Source organism: Xiphias gladius, chromosome 14, assembly GCF_016859285.1.
Source record: "Xiphias gladius isolate SHS-SW01 ecotype Sanya breed wild chromosome 14, ASM1685928v1, whole genome shotgun sequence".
NCBI lineage: Eukaryota > Metazoa > Chordata > Actinopteri > Istiophoriformes > Xiphiidae > Xiphias > Xiphias gladius.
In genome coordinates, this window is record NC_053413.1 from 18142989 (window position 1) to 18160738 (window position 17750).

At 42.6% G+C, this 17750-nt stretch overlaps 1 protein-coding gene across 5 annotated transcripts in view; it reads left to right on the forward strand.

Annotated features, from left to right (window-relative positions):
• The window catches only part of mib1 (MIB E3 ubiquitin protein ligase 1), a 52785-nt gene extending 38280 nt beyond the window's left edge, over positions 1–14505 (forward strand). The window contains exons 13-22 of one of the 5 annotated variants that reach the window (XM_040143339.1): positions 4117–4249; positions 5314–5400; positions 5912–6070; positions 7905–8086; positions 8694–8883; positions 8990–9068; positions 9231–9368; positions 10905–10976; positions 11702–11802; positions 12190–14505. In XM_040143339.1, the coding sequence (XP_039999273.1) occupies positions 4117–4249; positions 5314–5400; positions 5912–6070; positions 7905–8086; positions 8694–8883; positions 8990–9068; positions 9231–9368; positions 10905–10976; positions 11702–11802; positions 12190–12330 (1282 nt within the window). In that variant the 3' untranslated portion in view covers positions 12331–14505. The remainder of the gene's footprint in view (positions 1–4116; positions 4250–5313; positions 5401–5911; positions 6071–7904; positions 8087–8693; positions 8884–8989; positions 9069–9230; positions 9369–10904; positions 10977–11701; positions 11803–12189) is intronic. The other 4 variants (XM_040143340.1, XM_040143341.1, XM_040143342.1 and 1 more) reach the window with 4 other exon arrangements.
• Positions 14506–17750: the final 3245 nt, after the last annotated feature.

The following is a 17750-nucleotide window of genomic DNA, read 5'->3' on the forward strand; positions in this document are numbered from 1 at the left end:
AATAAGGACCCTGCATCAGGGAAGAAAGTACTACCAGTTTTGGGGAAGGAATATATAAACAAATCTCATGTGACCTACTAAGTTTGACAAAGGCAGTATGGAAAAGGTTTGTCAACTAAAAACATTTTTGACAAAAGAATTTAAATTAAAGTCCGACTTACTAGCTTTTTTTCCAAGGACTCACAACTGTATCAAATGGTCTTCATCAGCAGATAGTTTATTCTGCTGTCATGGAGATAGATTTGTTGACAATCCTGCTAAGTAGCTGCTAAGTAGCAGAATTGAATCCATAGCACTTTTAGGACTTATAAGTTAAACACTTCTTGCTAAGTCCTGAAAATGTTGTGGATGTTGTGTTATCTTCATCTGTGGATGAAGGTTTTGTGACGCAGTTGAAGGCTCCAGTAAAAGTTAGTAAATGGGCCTTGAGTTGGGTTTTTTTCCAAGGTGCTGTTTCCAAGGTCAAAGATTAGCTTTTGCTAAAAACATTTTGGTTAAGGTATTTGAGTATGGACTATTTGTGACCACTGATATACACCGATCAGCCTCAACCACTTACCACTTAAAACCACTTACATCTTTTAATATTGTGGCTGATCATTGTAGATCTGACCTGTATATTTGACCATATAAGCACTCTCACAGTTACAAGACTGATAATTTTCATGATCAGTTTGATAAAGGTTTTATTATTTTCCTAAGGTGGATGGCACCTTTTGGTGACTAATATCCGACACAGAATTTGGATCTCTTTTCTTGAGCTTGAAGCCTTATTTAATGGCTGATGGTATGCCTAACACGTCTCCTACATCAGAGTAACCATATGTTTGTGCGCAGCCATTAATCTCGGGCTGGATGTTGACTGTTCCCATTTTGCCATGTCCTACACAAGTTATTGTCCACCGACTCTCACTTCCTGTTGTAATAACCGCTTCTGACCATCACACAGATGGCTGTCAGCCAGGTGAGGGCAGCAGAAGGGCCCTGTCGACCCCTACACGCACGGACACACACACACATACACTTTTAGGTCACTGTCTTACATACAATGAAAAATGCAACACACAAGGAGCTGAGGGCATCAGAGAGCGTTCTGGTCAATGACAAATTGCAGCCCAAGACAACAGGCCACAGTGTAACTCTCCTGAGGGACTCTTGAGATCTGTCACAGGGTGACCCAGTTCCATCATGTCTCCCCTTCTCCCTCTCTCCCCTACCATTCTCCTTCCTCAGCTGCAGGTCCTCCTGCATTCACAAAGACCATTGCATTGGTTTTAAGGTTCAGATGTCATAAGTAAATCCTCACTACACTCTAAATATCTTTTATCTTTTCATTACAGGGTTTTAGTTGTCCAAATGCTAACTCCCAGGTCAAGTCAGTGCCTTCTCATCAGTAAAAAGTCTGGCCAAACTCACTCTCTTCTTCCATTTCCCTCCCGCTCAACATCCTACCTCAACAGCCAATACATAGTTTCTCTCATACCCCCCCCCCCCCCCCGTCACTGCTAACATCGCTTACCCAAGAGAAAAAAGAAAAGAAAAAAAAGAAAAAAATATCTTGGATTAATTTCTTGGTTCTTAATTCACTCTCTTTTTTTCTGCCTTTACAGCAAATAGCTTAACTGCAATGCAGCAGTGCCAGTATGGGGCATAAATATTAATGTCCGCCCATTTCGCCCAGCGTGGCAGGGAGCCTGTCAATCTAGACTTCTATTGGAGGGGCTCCCTACCCCAACAAACACCTGCCCAGCACTCAAGTGTCCAGTTTTGACACTAGAAGGCGCCAGTCCCCTATAGTGTAGGAGGCATGCATTCATTGGCCAGTTATTCTACATACAGGATATTTTCCCAGCCAATCCAGATCACACAGATGTTATAGATTGTACCAACAGGAGGAAGAAAATGGGCACAAAATTCTGTTGGTACTGTAAAAAAAAAAAAAAAACGCGTTTCTGTATTGTCTATCAGTCTTTCTTGAAAGAAAGCTAAAAGAGTGTTATGTTAAACCACTGGGAATAAGTTTTATGTTATAGCTTCAAGCAAGAACCTGATGTAGCAAGGTCTTTTCTTCAATAATTTGCTTGTTTAAGACTCAACTCCTGCCCAGTGGGAGTGCCATGGATGAAATTACTCAAAACTCCCCCATGAGATGTTAAAACAACAATACACAAGCAAATACTTCTTTGTAACAAAGGAGAAACATTATGAATGTGAGATTATGCAGAATGGGTGCGGTTGGTTGCTATATCATTTAAGCAGTGCTCCTCTGCATTAAGTGGTTGAAGATGGCTGCAAGCAATGCAGGTGTGTTTGCGTAAGCCTCTGTGCAATGAGAGGTAGAGAGAGAGCGAGGGAGCCTGGGATCAGTGTGCTGCGTTGTTCATCACTGCAGCAGTACACCAGCCCTGGATCTCTGTCCGTACAGAGGTGCTGACTGCCTGCCCCCCTGCCTCTCTTCCTCTGCTTTCCTCAAGAGGGTAAGCTGATGATGCTCTCTTTCATTACTCCAGAAGGAGGGAAACAAGCTGTAGGTTTGGCAAAAAACCTGCAGGGAACCACGCATCATCCTGACTACCTTCAGTCTAAAAGTCTGCCAGTATGTTGGTTTGCATTGGATTCCTTTCTCTGTCTTAATAGTTTACCGCCTTCATTGATTGTGCAGGCTGTGGCCTTCCTGTCCTGTGCTAGAGCCCATTTCCTCCCTGTACTGTTTCAGGCCCTATTTACCTTACTGTTGTGTACGTAAATACTCCAGTGCACGCATGGGGGCTGTTTAGCTAAATAAAAGTCAGAGTAAAATCTGCCGCATCCTTTTGTCGCAATTCAAAGATATGCCCTGCATGATTATTCAGGGTTAATCAAGGTCAGAAGTGTTCCCTCCAGTGTTGCTTCTTTAATGCTTATTGAAAGTACATTGTGTACCTAACTACAGGCAAGATACGAGAACACTTCAGGGATACAGTTCAGGCTTTTAAGTGTCATGTTTCATATTCGCTAGCATTTGCAGAAATTGAAGAGTTCTTTGCTGCCTTTATTTCTCATACACTAAAATAGGGATGAGTCTCATTTCAGTGTTCTCATGTACCATATGCCTGGGTGTATGCTCATGAGCTAAAGCAAGAAGAGTGCAAGGACAGATAGGAGTTGGGGGCAAAGAGATAATTGATGAGTTCAAACACTAATCTAGAGATGCCATGCAAGGAAACCTAGTTGACTTCAGTCAAATCTACCTCTTGTGGAGATTTTTTTCCCCTTTCCCCACCAGTCTTTTTTGTTATCTTTGTATTTCATAAGGAATTGAAATATGTATGTGGCTTCCTTTTACCCGTAAAACTGGCAAAACTGACACTCTTTTCTTCAGTGACACTGAGGGGAGTGACAGTCAGCCCCCCTCTTTATCCCTACTGTGACACTGTGAGTCCTTTTCAGCCTTCCTCTTGTACAGTTGCCTTTGCAGCCACATCTCTCTGTGGCACACATCCTTTAAATGACCTTCAGTAGCACAGAACTGACTGGCTCTTTTCACCACATCAGGCCACTTCTGTTAAAGAGCACTGTTTAAACAATGGAATTTTATCTTCCCACCCTGTCTGATTCTTCCCCATGAGGAGACCTGAGTGAATGCAGCTAAATCTCGTGTAATTACCATTTTGACTCCCAATGATAGGCGCTTTTGCGCATCATCACGGGAAAAGTGGCTTCCCTTTTTAACTGAAGAGATGGTAGGGGGCGGGTACACTAAAATAACACACGGCACTTGTATCGCTCAAAGCTTGATGTAAATAACACCCTGCTTAGGAAAGCAACTCCTCCCTAAATTGATTTAATATTCTCATCCCCATGTGTGAAAATGGGATATGCTCTGCTGTAAAGAGAAAAAAAGTGTATTGGAGTATGCTCTGTATCAGCAGTAAAGACACTGTGATGTGTTTTCTTCCAGCGGCTTGTGTCTGACAAGCTAATATGAATTTTGGCGTTTTACATCATAAATGTATGGCTTTCATCTATTAAACTGCATTGTCTTGACTTTCTTTGGAGTATTTCTCATGTGTCCAAGCCCAGAGTCCTATCAAACACTCACTTCTCTCCCTCCTTCGCTCTCTCTTCTCTGTGCAGTGCCATGCGTGTGCTGCTATCCAAACTTCCGAGGCCTTGGATCGTAGATGAGAAGAAGGACGATGGTTACACCGCACTGCACCTGGCTGCCCTCAACAACCATGTGGAGGTGGCTGAGCTGTTGGTGCACCAGGTAACAACACACCAAAACTCACAGACATACAGATATCTACTTTTAATGACTGCTCAAGCATTCAACATGACCACAAGTGCAGTTATTCATGCTCTGTAAGAGACTCTTTCCCTTTACAATTATTAGCTCAAAGCATAACTGCATCAGCTTAGTCTGAACTCTTGGATTTCCCTGACTACAGACCATTAAGAGCAGCTTCCAATGCACTCCCTGCAGCCAGCAAACTGTAGAACAGTTGAAGCTGCTATATCTGCCTTTTTTTTTTTTTTTTTATTGAATCCATACGGTTCACAGGGCCTTTGGGGGTAATCTTTAGTGCTGCTGGGTCCTCATATCCTCCTCCACTTGCAATCATAGGTCTGTGCTCTTTTTCCCTTCTGAGATTGCAGTTTTAACTCCCTGAAGATTAACACATACAGGAGTTTACTGCAAAAGTCACCTGACCAAGCGGGAACTGGGTTAATTAGGATATGGTGCAAGGCAGCAATGTTGCTGCAGCATTCCAACGCATGAAATGTTCACTGTGCAAGCTACCTTTCAGCAGGGACGGCCTTTTTTCCCAAGTCCCTGCAATGGGCTGGTTCGCAGTGATGGCTCAGCTTTCTATTCAGAAATTGCACCACACTACAAGGTGCACTGCAGATTCCCTGCCAGCCAGCCAGTCAGTCAGTCTTATTACTTGGGGATTTCACACACTGCCTGATCACAATGCTTATCTTCCTTCCACATCTCCTCAGTTGAGGTATTCGCAATTGGAAATGACAATCACATGTGGTGTTATTGTGGGATGCGTTTTTTCCAGCGCCGTAGGTGATATTTTGTTTGTCTGCAGGGTTGAAGGAAGCAAAGTTCTTTGTGGCACATGAAGCCAGAAAGGATGTTACAGTCTTTCATGTGCTAAACAATTATGTTATTTTATTTTATTTCATTTGTCCTCAGTTTTCACTAATCTGTCATCTCTGTGCGTACTTATGGGTGACACATTATGGTTAGACGTTAATGTGTGCACAAATTCCCATATGTTTATTGTGTTTGTTTTCTTCTAACTTGTTCCCACCTCCCAGGGCAACGCCAGCTTGGACATCCAGAATGTCAACCAGCAGACAGCATTACACCTGGCAGTGGAGCGCCAACACACCCAGATAGTCCGGGTTAGTGGGGCCTCCTCTTTCGTATCTTCCTTTTTTCATTTGTTCTCCTTCTTTCCCATCTCACTTTGACCACAAACTGAAGATTATGTCTCTAGCTATCTCTCTATCAGTCCCTCATTCTGGACCATACACAAAAGCGAGTAGAACAACATCCTAGTAGAACACCCTGCATTTAATTTACATGGTTGGATGTCCTGCAGTTGAATGAGGTCCTGCCTCAGGTTGATGCTGTTTAGGCAAAATGCTGCGTGAGTCTGTGTCTTGGTTAGAGTCATTTGGTGTAGTATTGGATTGAGATTGCCACGTTGCCATCTTGTGGACTCAAGAAAAAATGCACTGCATAATTGGGGAATACAATACTGAGGCAGTTCATTCTATGCAGCAACCTTGCAAATTAGCACTGTGGCATTTGCATCGTGGCATAAAATTAAAGTTGTTTTATGGAAATGGGCAGTGTTTCTTTATGCTTGCCTGCTCGTGTAACTCTTTGTTTATACGTTTCTCTTAAAAGCTGTTGGTGCGGGCAGAGGCCAAGCTCGATGTGCAGGACAAGGACGGGGACACACCACTTCACGAGGCACTGCGTCACCACACGCTGTCCCAATTGCGACAACTCCAAGATATGCAGGATGTCAGCAAAGTGGAGCCCTGGGAACCCTCCAAGAACACAGTAAGGCATCACAGCATTAAGGTGTTCATAGATAAAAATGAAACAACTTTGTGTGTAGTTCAACAGCCAAGAGATGCAGTTGTCAATGTGATAATATCAGCAAATTGGAAAAATGTGACTCTCGTAAGGCTGTAGAGGCACACTGAAGATTAAAGATGCAAAAAATATTTTTGATTTTGGGTAATAATAATTAGTAATGTTTGGAGGCTTATTTTAAATATTGGAGGTCAGTTGTCAAAATAAGGAAATGTGCTTCCTCACCACCAATAGGCTGATGGGATTCATCTGAGTATTCTCAAATATGATTGGCTAGAAACAGAATGCTGACTAATACAGCACATTAAAAGAATTGTGACAGAGTTCCGGCCATAACTCATGGCTCTTTAAAATGTTACTCATTCCATCTGTATTTTATACCCACTCTTTCCTACTAAAAGACTTAATAGTCAGGTGTTAGCCAGGATAAAGTGGGCGGAACACTGGGAAAAACCCAACACATTGCAGGGCTAATGCACAGACCCAGTTTATGTTACTTTTACACAGAAACCGTGTGTGTGTGTGTGGCAGCATAATGCACCAGCTGCAACTTGCTGCAACATTTCCACTGGAGATTTTATAATGTTTTTTTGAGAATGAAGAACAGAATTAATGGTTGAGAGAGCAAGGCACCAAATGCCTCCAAAACCAGTATGAACATGGTGAGAACTGTAGGAAAAATTGACAGTTTTTACAAGCATCAGGACAAGTGCTCTGTCACCTTTATAAATATGTGGCATGTTTTCTCTGTCAACAGTTAGATGCTCTTCCCTTACAACACCACCAATGATTGCGAGAAGTATAATCATGATGTGTTTAGGGTCGTCTTGTGGCAGCATTCTGCAGGAATACATACACCCCTGCATGAAGATCATTGCGTGGTTTGCTGCCCAGTGTGTGAAAGATGGTGACAGATCACACCCAGACAGGCAGCTCAGTGCTCCTCGTTCCCCCGTCACCTGCATCACTGGACAGCCCAGTCTGCACCGGCCCATCATTCAGACAGCAGCCCCAGCGTGAGCAGGGAGCAGTCAACCAGCTCGCTGCCGCCTCTTCGCCAGCCTGAATGAGTTAGTCCCTCTGTCGAGGACATGTCAGACCGGAATCTCCATGTTAACACCACATCCCTAATCCCTACAGGGAAGTTTTTAAGGCTAGAGTGCCAAGCCGTAGCGACAGGCTTACCTTACCTGTCACCTTCTGTCTCCTTCCCGCTTGTTTCTTCTCTCCTCCTCCGACTCCTCTCTTCTATCCCCATCCTGCCCTCCCTGGTTCCCCAGCAGAGGAGCAGAACAGACAGACAGCGGGCCTAATTGAGATATGTGCAGTGGGGTCACTCTCCCATAGCCCTCCCCCCATCAAGATGAGAATTGAATTAGTCAGTCCGATGGCTCCATCAGCAGAAATGTAAAAGCTACTGGCTGAAGACAATCAGACATGGAATGCCCATATTGCTTGAGAGAGAGAGGCTTTGAGTGAGGGGTAGACCGAGTGAGGAGATGAGCAGGGGGAGGGAGAAAGGTGGGACAGTTAATGGGATTTTGGATGGCGGTGAGGGGGTTATACTGCCTAACTGCCATCTTAAGGAATGTCTTTGATTGGCTAATTGGTGGTGATGCGATAGTACCTTGACATCGTTCATCTGAATTTAACTCTGAAGCTATCTGAACAGAATTAAAATCAGGACTTCTTATTCTTCTTTGGCTTTACTCTCTGCCTTAATGGTTTGAGTGCTAGCGTGTCAAAAGCCAGACTTCTGATTTTATCTGTTTTTGTTTGTCTGTCTGGCTCTCTGCAGTTAATCATGGGCTTGGGCACTCAGGGGGCAGAGAAAAAGAGTGCAGCATCCATCGCCTGCTTCCTGGCAGCTAATGGAGCGGACTTGACCATTCGTAACAAGAAGGGCCAGTCTCCTCTAGACCTGTGTCCCGACCCCAGCCTCTGCAAGGCTCTGGCCAAATGTCACAAAGAAAAGAGCAGGTAAACATGGGGCTACACGTACTCACTTTCTTGCAGAGTGTTTGATGAGAAGATCGGTACCACTCTCATATATGTACGGTGAATAGGAAGCTACAGCCAGGAGATGGGTAGCTTAGCTAGAATTAACCCCGCTTACACTTCTATAGCTCAATAATTAACCTGTTATATCTCGTTTTTTAAATACATATGAAAATGAAAGTGAAAAAATAACCAAGTGGATTTACTAGAGGCTATGTTTAACATTTTGTTTTTATGTATGGATTAAACAAACAAGTTCAAATCGTACTTAACTATTCATCAAAGTGACATTACAATGCTTCGAGGAGGTCTTTAAACAAGCAGTCAAGATTAACTTACAAAACTGCGTTTGGTGCTTTTAAGCATGCTCATACACCCACACCTACTGTAAAAACACCAGAAAGAGAAAAGGAAAGAGAGCAACATCTCAGGAAAAATCATTCTTCTGAACACTCTTATTGATTTTGCTAAAAAGGTTTCATGTTTGTTTTTTTTTAGTCTCTCCTTGTCTCCCCCTATTGTCTTTGTTCTCTGTCAGCCTCTCTTGCTTGTAGTCTCACATACTGTGGTTGTATTCTGAACGTTCCAGTGGCCAGGTGGGCACCCGCAGCCCGTCTCTGAACAGCAACATCGAGTCACTGGAGGAGTGTATGGTGTGTTCAGACATGAAGAGAGACACTCTGTTCGGGCCCTGCGGACACATCGCCACCTGTTCCCTCTGCTCGCCACGTGTCAAGAAGTGTCTCATTTGCAAAGATCAAGTCCAGTCAAGAACCAAGGTATCAGAGACACTACGACTAACTGTCCTACCCAGAAATAGACAGATGACAAGGAGTGGATAGACACTTTAATGGCCTTTTTGTGTTTAATTTTATCCTTCCACAGATTGAGGAGTGCGTAGTCTGCTCTGATAAAAAGGCAGCAGTATTGTTCCAGCCCTGTGGTCACATGTGCGCTTGTGAGAGTAAGTTACACACATTTCCACATCATAACCTGTACTTTAGCACCTGCTGCTCAAGTGTGGCCTCATTTTTTTTGTTTGGCCAGATTCTATATTAAATAACTTGGTGTATTTGGAATAGACTTTGCATTCAGGTCTGACCAATATGTGTTTTGTTCCCACCAGACTGTGCCAGCCTCATGAAGAAGTGCGTACAGTGCCGGGCTGTGGTGGAACGCCGCACCCCCTTCGTTCTTTGCTGTGGAGGGAAAGGTATGGAGGATGATGCCGCTGATGATGATGATGATGATGATGATGACCTTAGTGAGTGAATCTTCCACACATTCCCTTTTAATCACCCCCCTTCCCCTTTTTTTTAGTTTTCTTTCTTACTTTCTAATTTCTTCAGTCTTTTCCAAATATCTGTTTTAGCCTTTTTTATCTTTTGCTTTGTTGCTGCCTTGCTTATGCATTTTATTCCTATGTTTGCATCACTTGAATGTTGTTTTACTGTCTTTTTTTTCATCGTAGTAGACACTTTAAATATTTTAAAATTTGGTCAGACATTTGAGTCCGTCAACCTTACTTTCAAAACTCCTTGCAACTACTAGACCTGGCATGTTTTAATCCATGCATCCATTGTCATTTGCTCTAGCTTCTATTTAGATATTGGCTGTAGTGGACAGTGGCCTCACTAATGCCATATAGATCTTCCAGAGAGAAAAGATTTTGTGTTTCAAAACATGTTTTTTTTACTAATGAGATCCCTGAAGCCATTTCTAGATTGAGTTTTGCTGACCCATTCTGAATAATATAATACTGTCATAGAGTATACAGAAAACCTGATTAACTTATTTATGTTTCTGTGGCCTCTAAAAGTTTAACTAATCACATTCGCATAAAATGGATGAACTTATTTGTAGGTATATGCTAAATTACCTGTAGCCTTGATTATATATGCATACTAATACCCACATGAATGTGTAAAAGAACTGAATGATAATTCCTTCCTAGTAGTGAGTTTCTAAATAAAGACACAGAAAAGAACTGAATGTCATCAGTTTTGCCCAAAATATGACTTGTAATATACGTGGAAGTAACTGTCCAGTGAATCACGATGTAATGTAGTATGTAAATTTATTTATTTTTGGTTGCATTTACAATCCATCTTCTTGTCTCCAATCGAAACGTGTTTTAGTGTTTTATTGCCCATTTCCTTATTTTAGTTGTGTATCTCACTAGTGGTTACTTCTTTTGTGTTTTCCACATTTTATGTTGAGTTAAAAGGGAAACTGTTGTAGGTTCACTAACTTCATGTTCATCCCTGTATTAATTATTGCATATTTCTCCACGTGATGGTCTGTTGGCATAAATATCCTACACAAAGTCACAACCAGACGTGCAAAAGCGGACGCAGACCCAAACAGACGCATACACTCATGCAAGGGGCAGCATCCCAGTAACACTGACTGTTGATGTCTGTTACAAAAGCAAATCAAGTGCACAAAATTCATCTGTCACTTTGATTATTTCAACCCCCTACGTATCTAGTTTGGTACTTGGTTTAAAGATGTACCTCTAACCCAGTGAGCACAGGCATTAGACTCATGCTTAAGCATTGACTGATGGCAGAAAGAGAAAGAATCACTTGCTGCTATGCATTTTAACTATCAATTCTACCTAGAAGTGACTCTATTTCCCTTTCTTTCCCTGATCACTGTTTCAAACTTGCTAGCTTCCTCTTCGAATTTTCTCTCTGAACCTCCCTTAGAGGCTGTAGTGAGTAGTTTTGGTCCTCAGGCCCTCTGTTGTGCTGGTGAGGACGGCTCCTGCTATAACAATGTGACTGGTTATTCCCAGCAGGGAGCTCTAACTCTATGGCAGGGGGATCGCAGGATCTTCTCCAGCCCAACAATCTGGCACTAAGTTGGTGTAAGTATACCTCCATGATCCCCTCCCTTATCAGAGCCTTGCTTTTAAAGAGCTCCCCGCAGTGCTGCCCTGGCCCCTATCCCCTCCTCTCAAACTCCCTCCCTTTCTCTTTCAGTGATACACACACGCTAAACTGTAGATGATGATCCATATGCCAAGAATCACACTAGTGATTACTGTTTCTGGCAGATGTTTGTCAGATGAGTCTCCAACAGGGCCTTAGTCCAGCTAATTCTTGTTGGCCGCTCAAATAATATATCCAGGTAGTTTCACACTTGTATCATTATGCACATGCATCCAGTGGATCGTACAATGCCAAAAACACCGCATGATGTTCAGTCCTCTGCCAGTTTATATAATCCCGAAAATTACAGAGTATACATTCCTGAAATCAACTCATTTAAAAGTGAGTGCTATGCTAACACAGACTGCTGAAGCCCGAGTTTGATCTGCCAAATATAATAAAATTCTGAGTGCATGTGTTTGTGATCTTTGCTTGTTGACAGAGCTTGTGTATTAAATATAATCAAACTCCCAGCTTATTTCAGAGTGGAAATGTTGATGTGGCTGCATTTCTCTTTTATAGGCAATATAATTTATCACTATGAGGAGGTGAAGTTTGATGTGGCCGCTGGTGCAAACTGTTAATTTATTTAGTCGCTAGGCTCGTAACTGAATTCAGTTTTATACCTCAACTTGGCTTTGTGTCGTTCTATTGTGTTCAGCCAGCGGAAACATCCCTGCCCTGCAGAGAGACAAGGACAACACCAACGTCAACGCTGATGTACAGAAGCTACAACAACAGCTCCAAGACATCAAAGAACAGGTAAGCCCAGAGTTTACTGAAGGACAGAGGCCAGCAAGTGTGATAATCCTCCCACAATGAATCATCCACACCTGCATGAATACGGAAATTATGTGTGCAAAATATTGCAACAGCCTTTGAGATGCGTTTGCTCCCATTTGATGGGTGTGTCGGGGGTGAAGACCAAAATATACATGGTGAATATCCAGCTGAGCAGTAACAAATACACATGCGACGGGATTTCCAAAAAGCCATGAATACACCATGGTGAACATCAGTAAACATTATATTTTAAGCTTTAATGTCATCTGAGATTTAAAGCTGCAACTACCACTAGTGACAGTTAGTGATTCTGACTTTATCGCAACCAAACATGAACTGTGATTGTTTTTCTTCATCTGTCTACAGACAATGTGTCCGGTGTGTCTGGACCGGCTGAAGAACATGATCTTCATGTGCGGCCACGGTACCTGCCAGCTGTGCGGGGACCGAATGAGTGAGTGCCCCATCTGCCGCAAGGCCATCGAGCGCCGCATCCTCCTCTACTAGATCTCCCCACAGACTCTCTCGCTTCTCTTAAAGTTCACATCTACCGCGCCCGCAACGCCACAACCACACCAGCTGCTGCCGCTGCTGCTGCTGCCGCTGCTGCTGCTCGACCATCCTCACAGCACCCGAGTCAGCCGGCCAAGGGCGTCCTCAAATGTCTTATTCTACACAACAAATGCTCTCTTAATGGTCTGACTGTTTTGGAATTTCTGTTACAAAACAAGAAAAAATATGAGTTGACTTTTATCAGTTCTGCTGATTTGTCACCATATTTTTTTCTAAAAGCACCCAGATGTGCTTCACGGACGTCGCCCTTTTTTCTGATTGTGTCTCTCTTTTCCTCTCTTTCTTACCACCCCCTCCTCATCCTTTAATCTGCTTTTACTTGATATGTGAAACTTCTTTTCTCTCTTTGAGTCTGTGGTGGCACCTTCAGACGGTCTTGGATATGAACTTAAGGGGTCGGTCCCATGCCTGGACTTCACCCTGGAACAGCTCTGAGTATCAGAGCATATTCACAAGTGTAGAGGAGGTGAGGTCTGTGTGTTACCTTTGATGTAAAGTTCTCATGCATCTGTCTAAGTCTGCGCCTGCTGCAGTCAATTTTTATTGTATTTGTAAATCTTTATGCAAGTGTATTGGTATTGGAAGCTCCTGATGTGGATTTCAAGTACTTAATTTTTCATTACAGTATAGCAAGTTTGGGACACTACTTTTTGCACCATTCAAAGGTTCAGTGAGTGTTTTAGCTTCATGTCTGTGTTCAGTTTGGCTGTTGTGACACATCTTCTGCCAACTGTCCTCTCAATTGAAGACCAGATGTTGGCAGTTTTGCACTAGAAAAGTTGAGTCAAGGTAAAAGCTCTTTTTTCACACTAACTTTGAAAGGTCCACTTCAGGTCAGCTATAAAACACAGATAGAGTAGTCTGAATGCCAGGTAGCAGCACCACACCCGTACTTTGTTTACCAAGCTGTACCAAGAACGATGGCGGTGTTGCAACACCCTTTTGGCTGGGGATTCAAGGATTCAAGACAAACAAGCAAACGTATTCAGCTTCTTTCCAGTGATCAGCCCCCGTTGTAGCTATCTGGTGTACACACAAACCCACACGATGCAAACATTTCTGTAACAACAGTCTCTTGTCACAACTTATTAAACTGTTTTGAGACTTGGAGGTATTGTCTGATGAAAATTGTACAAATCAGTGAGCGTTGCTAGTTTACCATTGATGACTGTGTGCCATTTGCTTCCAAAAATCTACTGGTTAAATAACTTGTATGGGGATAAGGTGCTCTTTATCTTACATTACTTTTTTAATTTAAGTATATTTCCTTTTTTCAAAATCAACATTTACTCAGCTTGAGAGAACAATCTATTAGAACACTAAGATGAAAATGTAGAATAAATTATTTTGTATTGCTGCCCAAAAAATAGGATTTATAGGTATCTTCTGCCTTCCTAATATGTAGCCTCAAAATCTCTCAAAACATTCTGCTTTGATATTAATGTTGAGATACGTTTGTGATGTTTTTTGTTTGCTTTTTGTTGGCAGTAGCTTTCTAGGTAGAAATATAGAAGCATTTTTCTCTGAAATAGGTCAGTATCAGTCAAATTTTTTTTTTGTGTGAAACGGAAAAAAAGACATTTCGTTGTCAAAAGTGTCGCGTATCTTTTCACCAGTGTTTTATTTGGGAGGAAAGCTAATGATTTTTTAAAGACAGAACTTGCCTTACCTCTTTTAAAAGGCAGTTGCCCATGTGGAGACTCAGCAAGGTTGCTAGCTTGCTCTGCTATGTTGGAATTTGCAACCGCTTTCAAGCATTTTTTTTTTTTTTTTTTCATTTTTTTAGGACTGAAAGCAATTTTTTTTTTTTTTTTTTTCTAGTACAGTTTCGATTCTTTTCACTGATCATGATAACACTTTAAGCTAGAAGCACTAATTCGCTTTATGGTAGTTTTGTCTTGTTATGGTTGTTATGAAAAAGCCTATTTTGTACTTTATTTTCATTACCTGTAATTGTCCTGTTGGAAATGTATCAGTAGTATTTTCTTTGGCATGAATGTTTGACATATGCAGTACGACATGTAACCGTTCAGTCTGTATTGCTAATAAGTGCTTTTAAAACAACCATATAGCTGAAATAAAGTTCAAAATGAACCATGGCACATTAAACGTGCTCTTTGTTTTTACTAACTTTTACTGAATTGTTCATTAGATTTATGTTTTGTTTTTCAAGTTGAGCTCAGAGGTAGTTAGCTTCTTATAAGCAGAAAATTAGCATTTTGTTGCTTTTCTCCTGCTGTGTAGCGTCTGCCTCACAGAGGAGATAGGGCGGCGGGGATGGGAGGTGTGGGGCAATTGAAAATGCTAACACCTAAGCGCCGGCGTGTGATTGGTCAGCTATGCTAATCAGAGAGAGATAGAAAGAGAGAAGGGAAGAGCAAGAATAAAGGAACACCACACAGGAGAGATGAGAGAGACCTGGACAGAGTGATGCATCTTCTCCAGTCAGTGGTGTGACAGCGAGACATCTCACAAGGCGTCTCCCCATCACTAAGAAATTATGACCAAAGGCCATTTATGTTCTAGCTCATTGACCAGTCCATTCATAACCTGGACATCTTTGGGCTTGGCTCACATACAGCGGCAGTGTGAAGCTGCTCATAACAAGACATGCATCATGCTGTCATCCTCTCACTTTGTCAATGCACACTGACGGTAGTGGAGACTCTGCCACCTTTTTCTAGCCTCTCAGATCTCTGGGACTTGGCAGCAGGCCTAAACAGCTGGTGTGGAGTCTGGTGTCATGTTGGTTGTTCTTTGTCATTTCATGTTCAAGTAGCTCTCTTTAAAACAATAGTCTCTCGTATTCTTAACCTGTGACAGTGTCAGACAGTCAGTGACTTGCTGCTGCCGCTGCTCCTTGCCACTCGGTCACCATTTTCTGTATGGCCATAAGTATGTGTACACCCCAGTCACTTGGACATGTTTTTTTCCGAAGCTGTTTTTTTTATGATTTAAGCTTAACAGTTAATGAAAATCTTAATTTTCGAAATCAAAATGAACTTCAGAGAGGCAGAGAACAAATTTACAGCAAGATACAAATACTTAAAGCATATAGCTACTGCTACAAGAGATGGACAAACTATATGTCAAATTGTTACTAGATATTTAAGACAATAGTGTGCTTTCAACTTTGTAGCAACAGTTTGAGAAGGCCGTTTCCTGTTTCATCATGAAAATTATTAGAGTTTGGTGTGGAAGAACTTGACGTAGTGTGCGCAGAGCCCTGACCTCAACCCCACAAAACACCTTTAACCAGGCTTTATGCCCAACATAAGACCCCAACCTCGCTGAATGGGCGTAAATCCCTGCAGCCAGGTTCCAACATCTCGTGGGAAGCCTTCTCAAGATAATGGTTTTTATAGCAGCAGATTAATGCCCATGGATTTGGAATGAAACACTTATCAATCGCATGTATGGGCGTAACGTTCATGTGTCCACACACTTTTGGCCATATAGTTTACCAGGGGCAGCCCTACCAGTTTCAGACCCTTAGAATAATGTGTAAACTAAATAAAGACATTCAGAGGTGAATGTCAGGACCAGGCTGCTTGTCCATCATTCTGACTGACTGCAGACCCCTGTCAGGGTGCCGGAGACGACACTATCTCTCCCCTGGCCATGGCCTGATCCTGGGGAGCATCCCTGACCGCCACGCCTGCTGATTTCAGCCACTCGAAGGCTGCAGCGTTTGCTGACTGGACTGCAGGGGTTGTTAACTCCCACACCAGGGGGTCAGCTAATCCGCTGGCTGCCCCGCAGAGTTTGAGTGATGGCGGCTCGGCACTAGCAGGCCTGACTGAGCAGCGGATAGAGATGAACTGAACCCCTGGAGAGGAGAGCAGGCAACCGCATGCAGGAAAATACCTCTGACCCTGCTTCGAGTCTCTGCTGTGATCACTTAGCAGGGTCAGTGACATCCATCTGCCGGTGGAGTCAGCACGCTGCTGCTGGGAGGAAGGTCCGTGTTCCCTCTCAAGCTTTGCCCTTGGCGCTAGTTCTGAAGTTATGACCTGACAGAAACGAATATATTCTCGCCACATTTACTTTGAAGTGACGCTCTGATAACAGGGTTTTGACATGCAGGTTTCAAAGCACATCACAAGGTGGCAGTACATCCAATGACTAAATACTGTAGTTCTCTCCTATACCTATATTTGTGGTGCGGAGGACAAATCAACAAAATGTACAATAAGACACTTACTCGTGCATTTTATTTTGGTATTACCTGTAGTTTTAGACGCCATCATTCATCTGGAGGTTATTCTGCAGTTGTCTGCAAAGCAACACGTTCAAGTTGAAACAGTTGTGAATCCTGGCCTCGGCTGCCAGCAAGAAATACAAGTGTTTAAATTTACTACCACATCTTGATACAGAACTTGACCTTAACATGTTGTGATCCCAGGTGTGCTTTGTTCCAGCAAGAAACAGCATGAAAGACGTTTCATTTAACCGTCTGTGTAAAACTAAACCCCAGACCAAGACATGAAGATCAGTCAGGGTCGCGGCAAGAAGCTATGCAAACAAACAGTTTACTTTATGAACGTAAAATACTTTTATTTTATTTTTTTTATGAGGCTTCAATGGAAAATGAATTCTAGGTCTGACATACTTTTGACCAACAGAGGGTAGAGTTAGTCTATTAGACCTTGAATCATTGCCATCGGCAATGCAATTCCTATTACACAACATTATTTGAAACGTTCTGACTTCAAATTCTCAATGTCAGTGTTTTTTTTTGTTTTGTTTTTTTTTTTAAACTGGAGCTGCAGAAATCAATTCTGCCCTAGATTCAGTCAGACCACACAGATAAAGAAAAAGGGAGAAACATTTCTTCCGAACTATTTTGGGGCTTTCCTGCCTTGTTGGAGGAATTGATTGCTGATTGTCTGTAGGTCCTCTCTCTCTCTCTCTCTCTCTCTCTCTCTCTCTCTCTCTCTCTCTCTCATGTCGTCCAGTTCAGAGGTCTGATATAAAAGTATTGTCTCAGTTTATGGTTGGGTTGAGCAAAGTGCACCGTGGCTGTCTGGACAGACTCTTGGAGTTCCAGAGGGGAATGAAAGGGCCTGACGTGGGGCCTGAGGATTTGTGTGTGTCACATTTTGGGACTGGTTTAGGAAATTCGAGGCAGGTAACTGTGGCCATTTGTCAGCTAAATCTAAACTGTCTTAATGTGGGTTAAATACAGTTATATGGTCAACTTTAGCCGATATCAGTCATGCTTAAGATTGCGGTAAGACAAATATAAGTCATTAAAATTTCTCTAAATGCGATCCAACCATACATGTGTTTCTGTGTGTTTGTATGAGTGGGTGGGTGTACCTGAACGCAGCAGCCCCACCTCCCACAGTAAA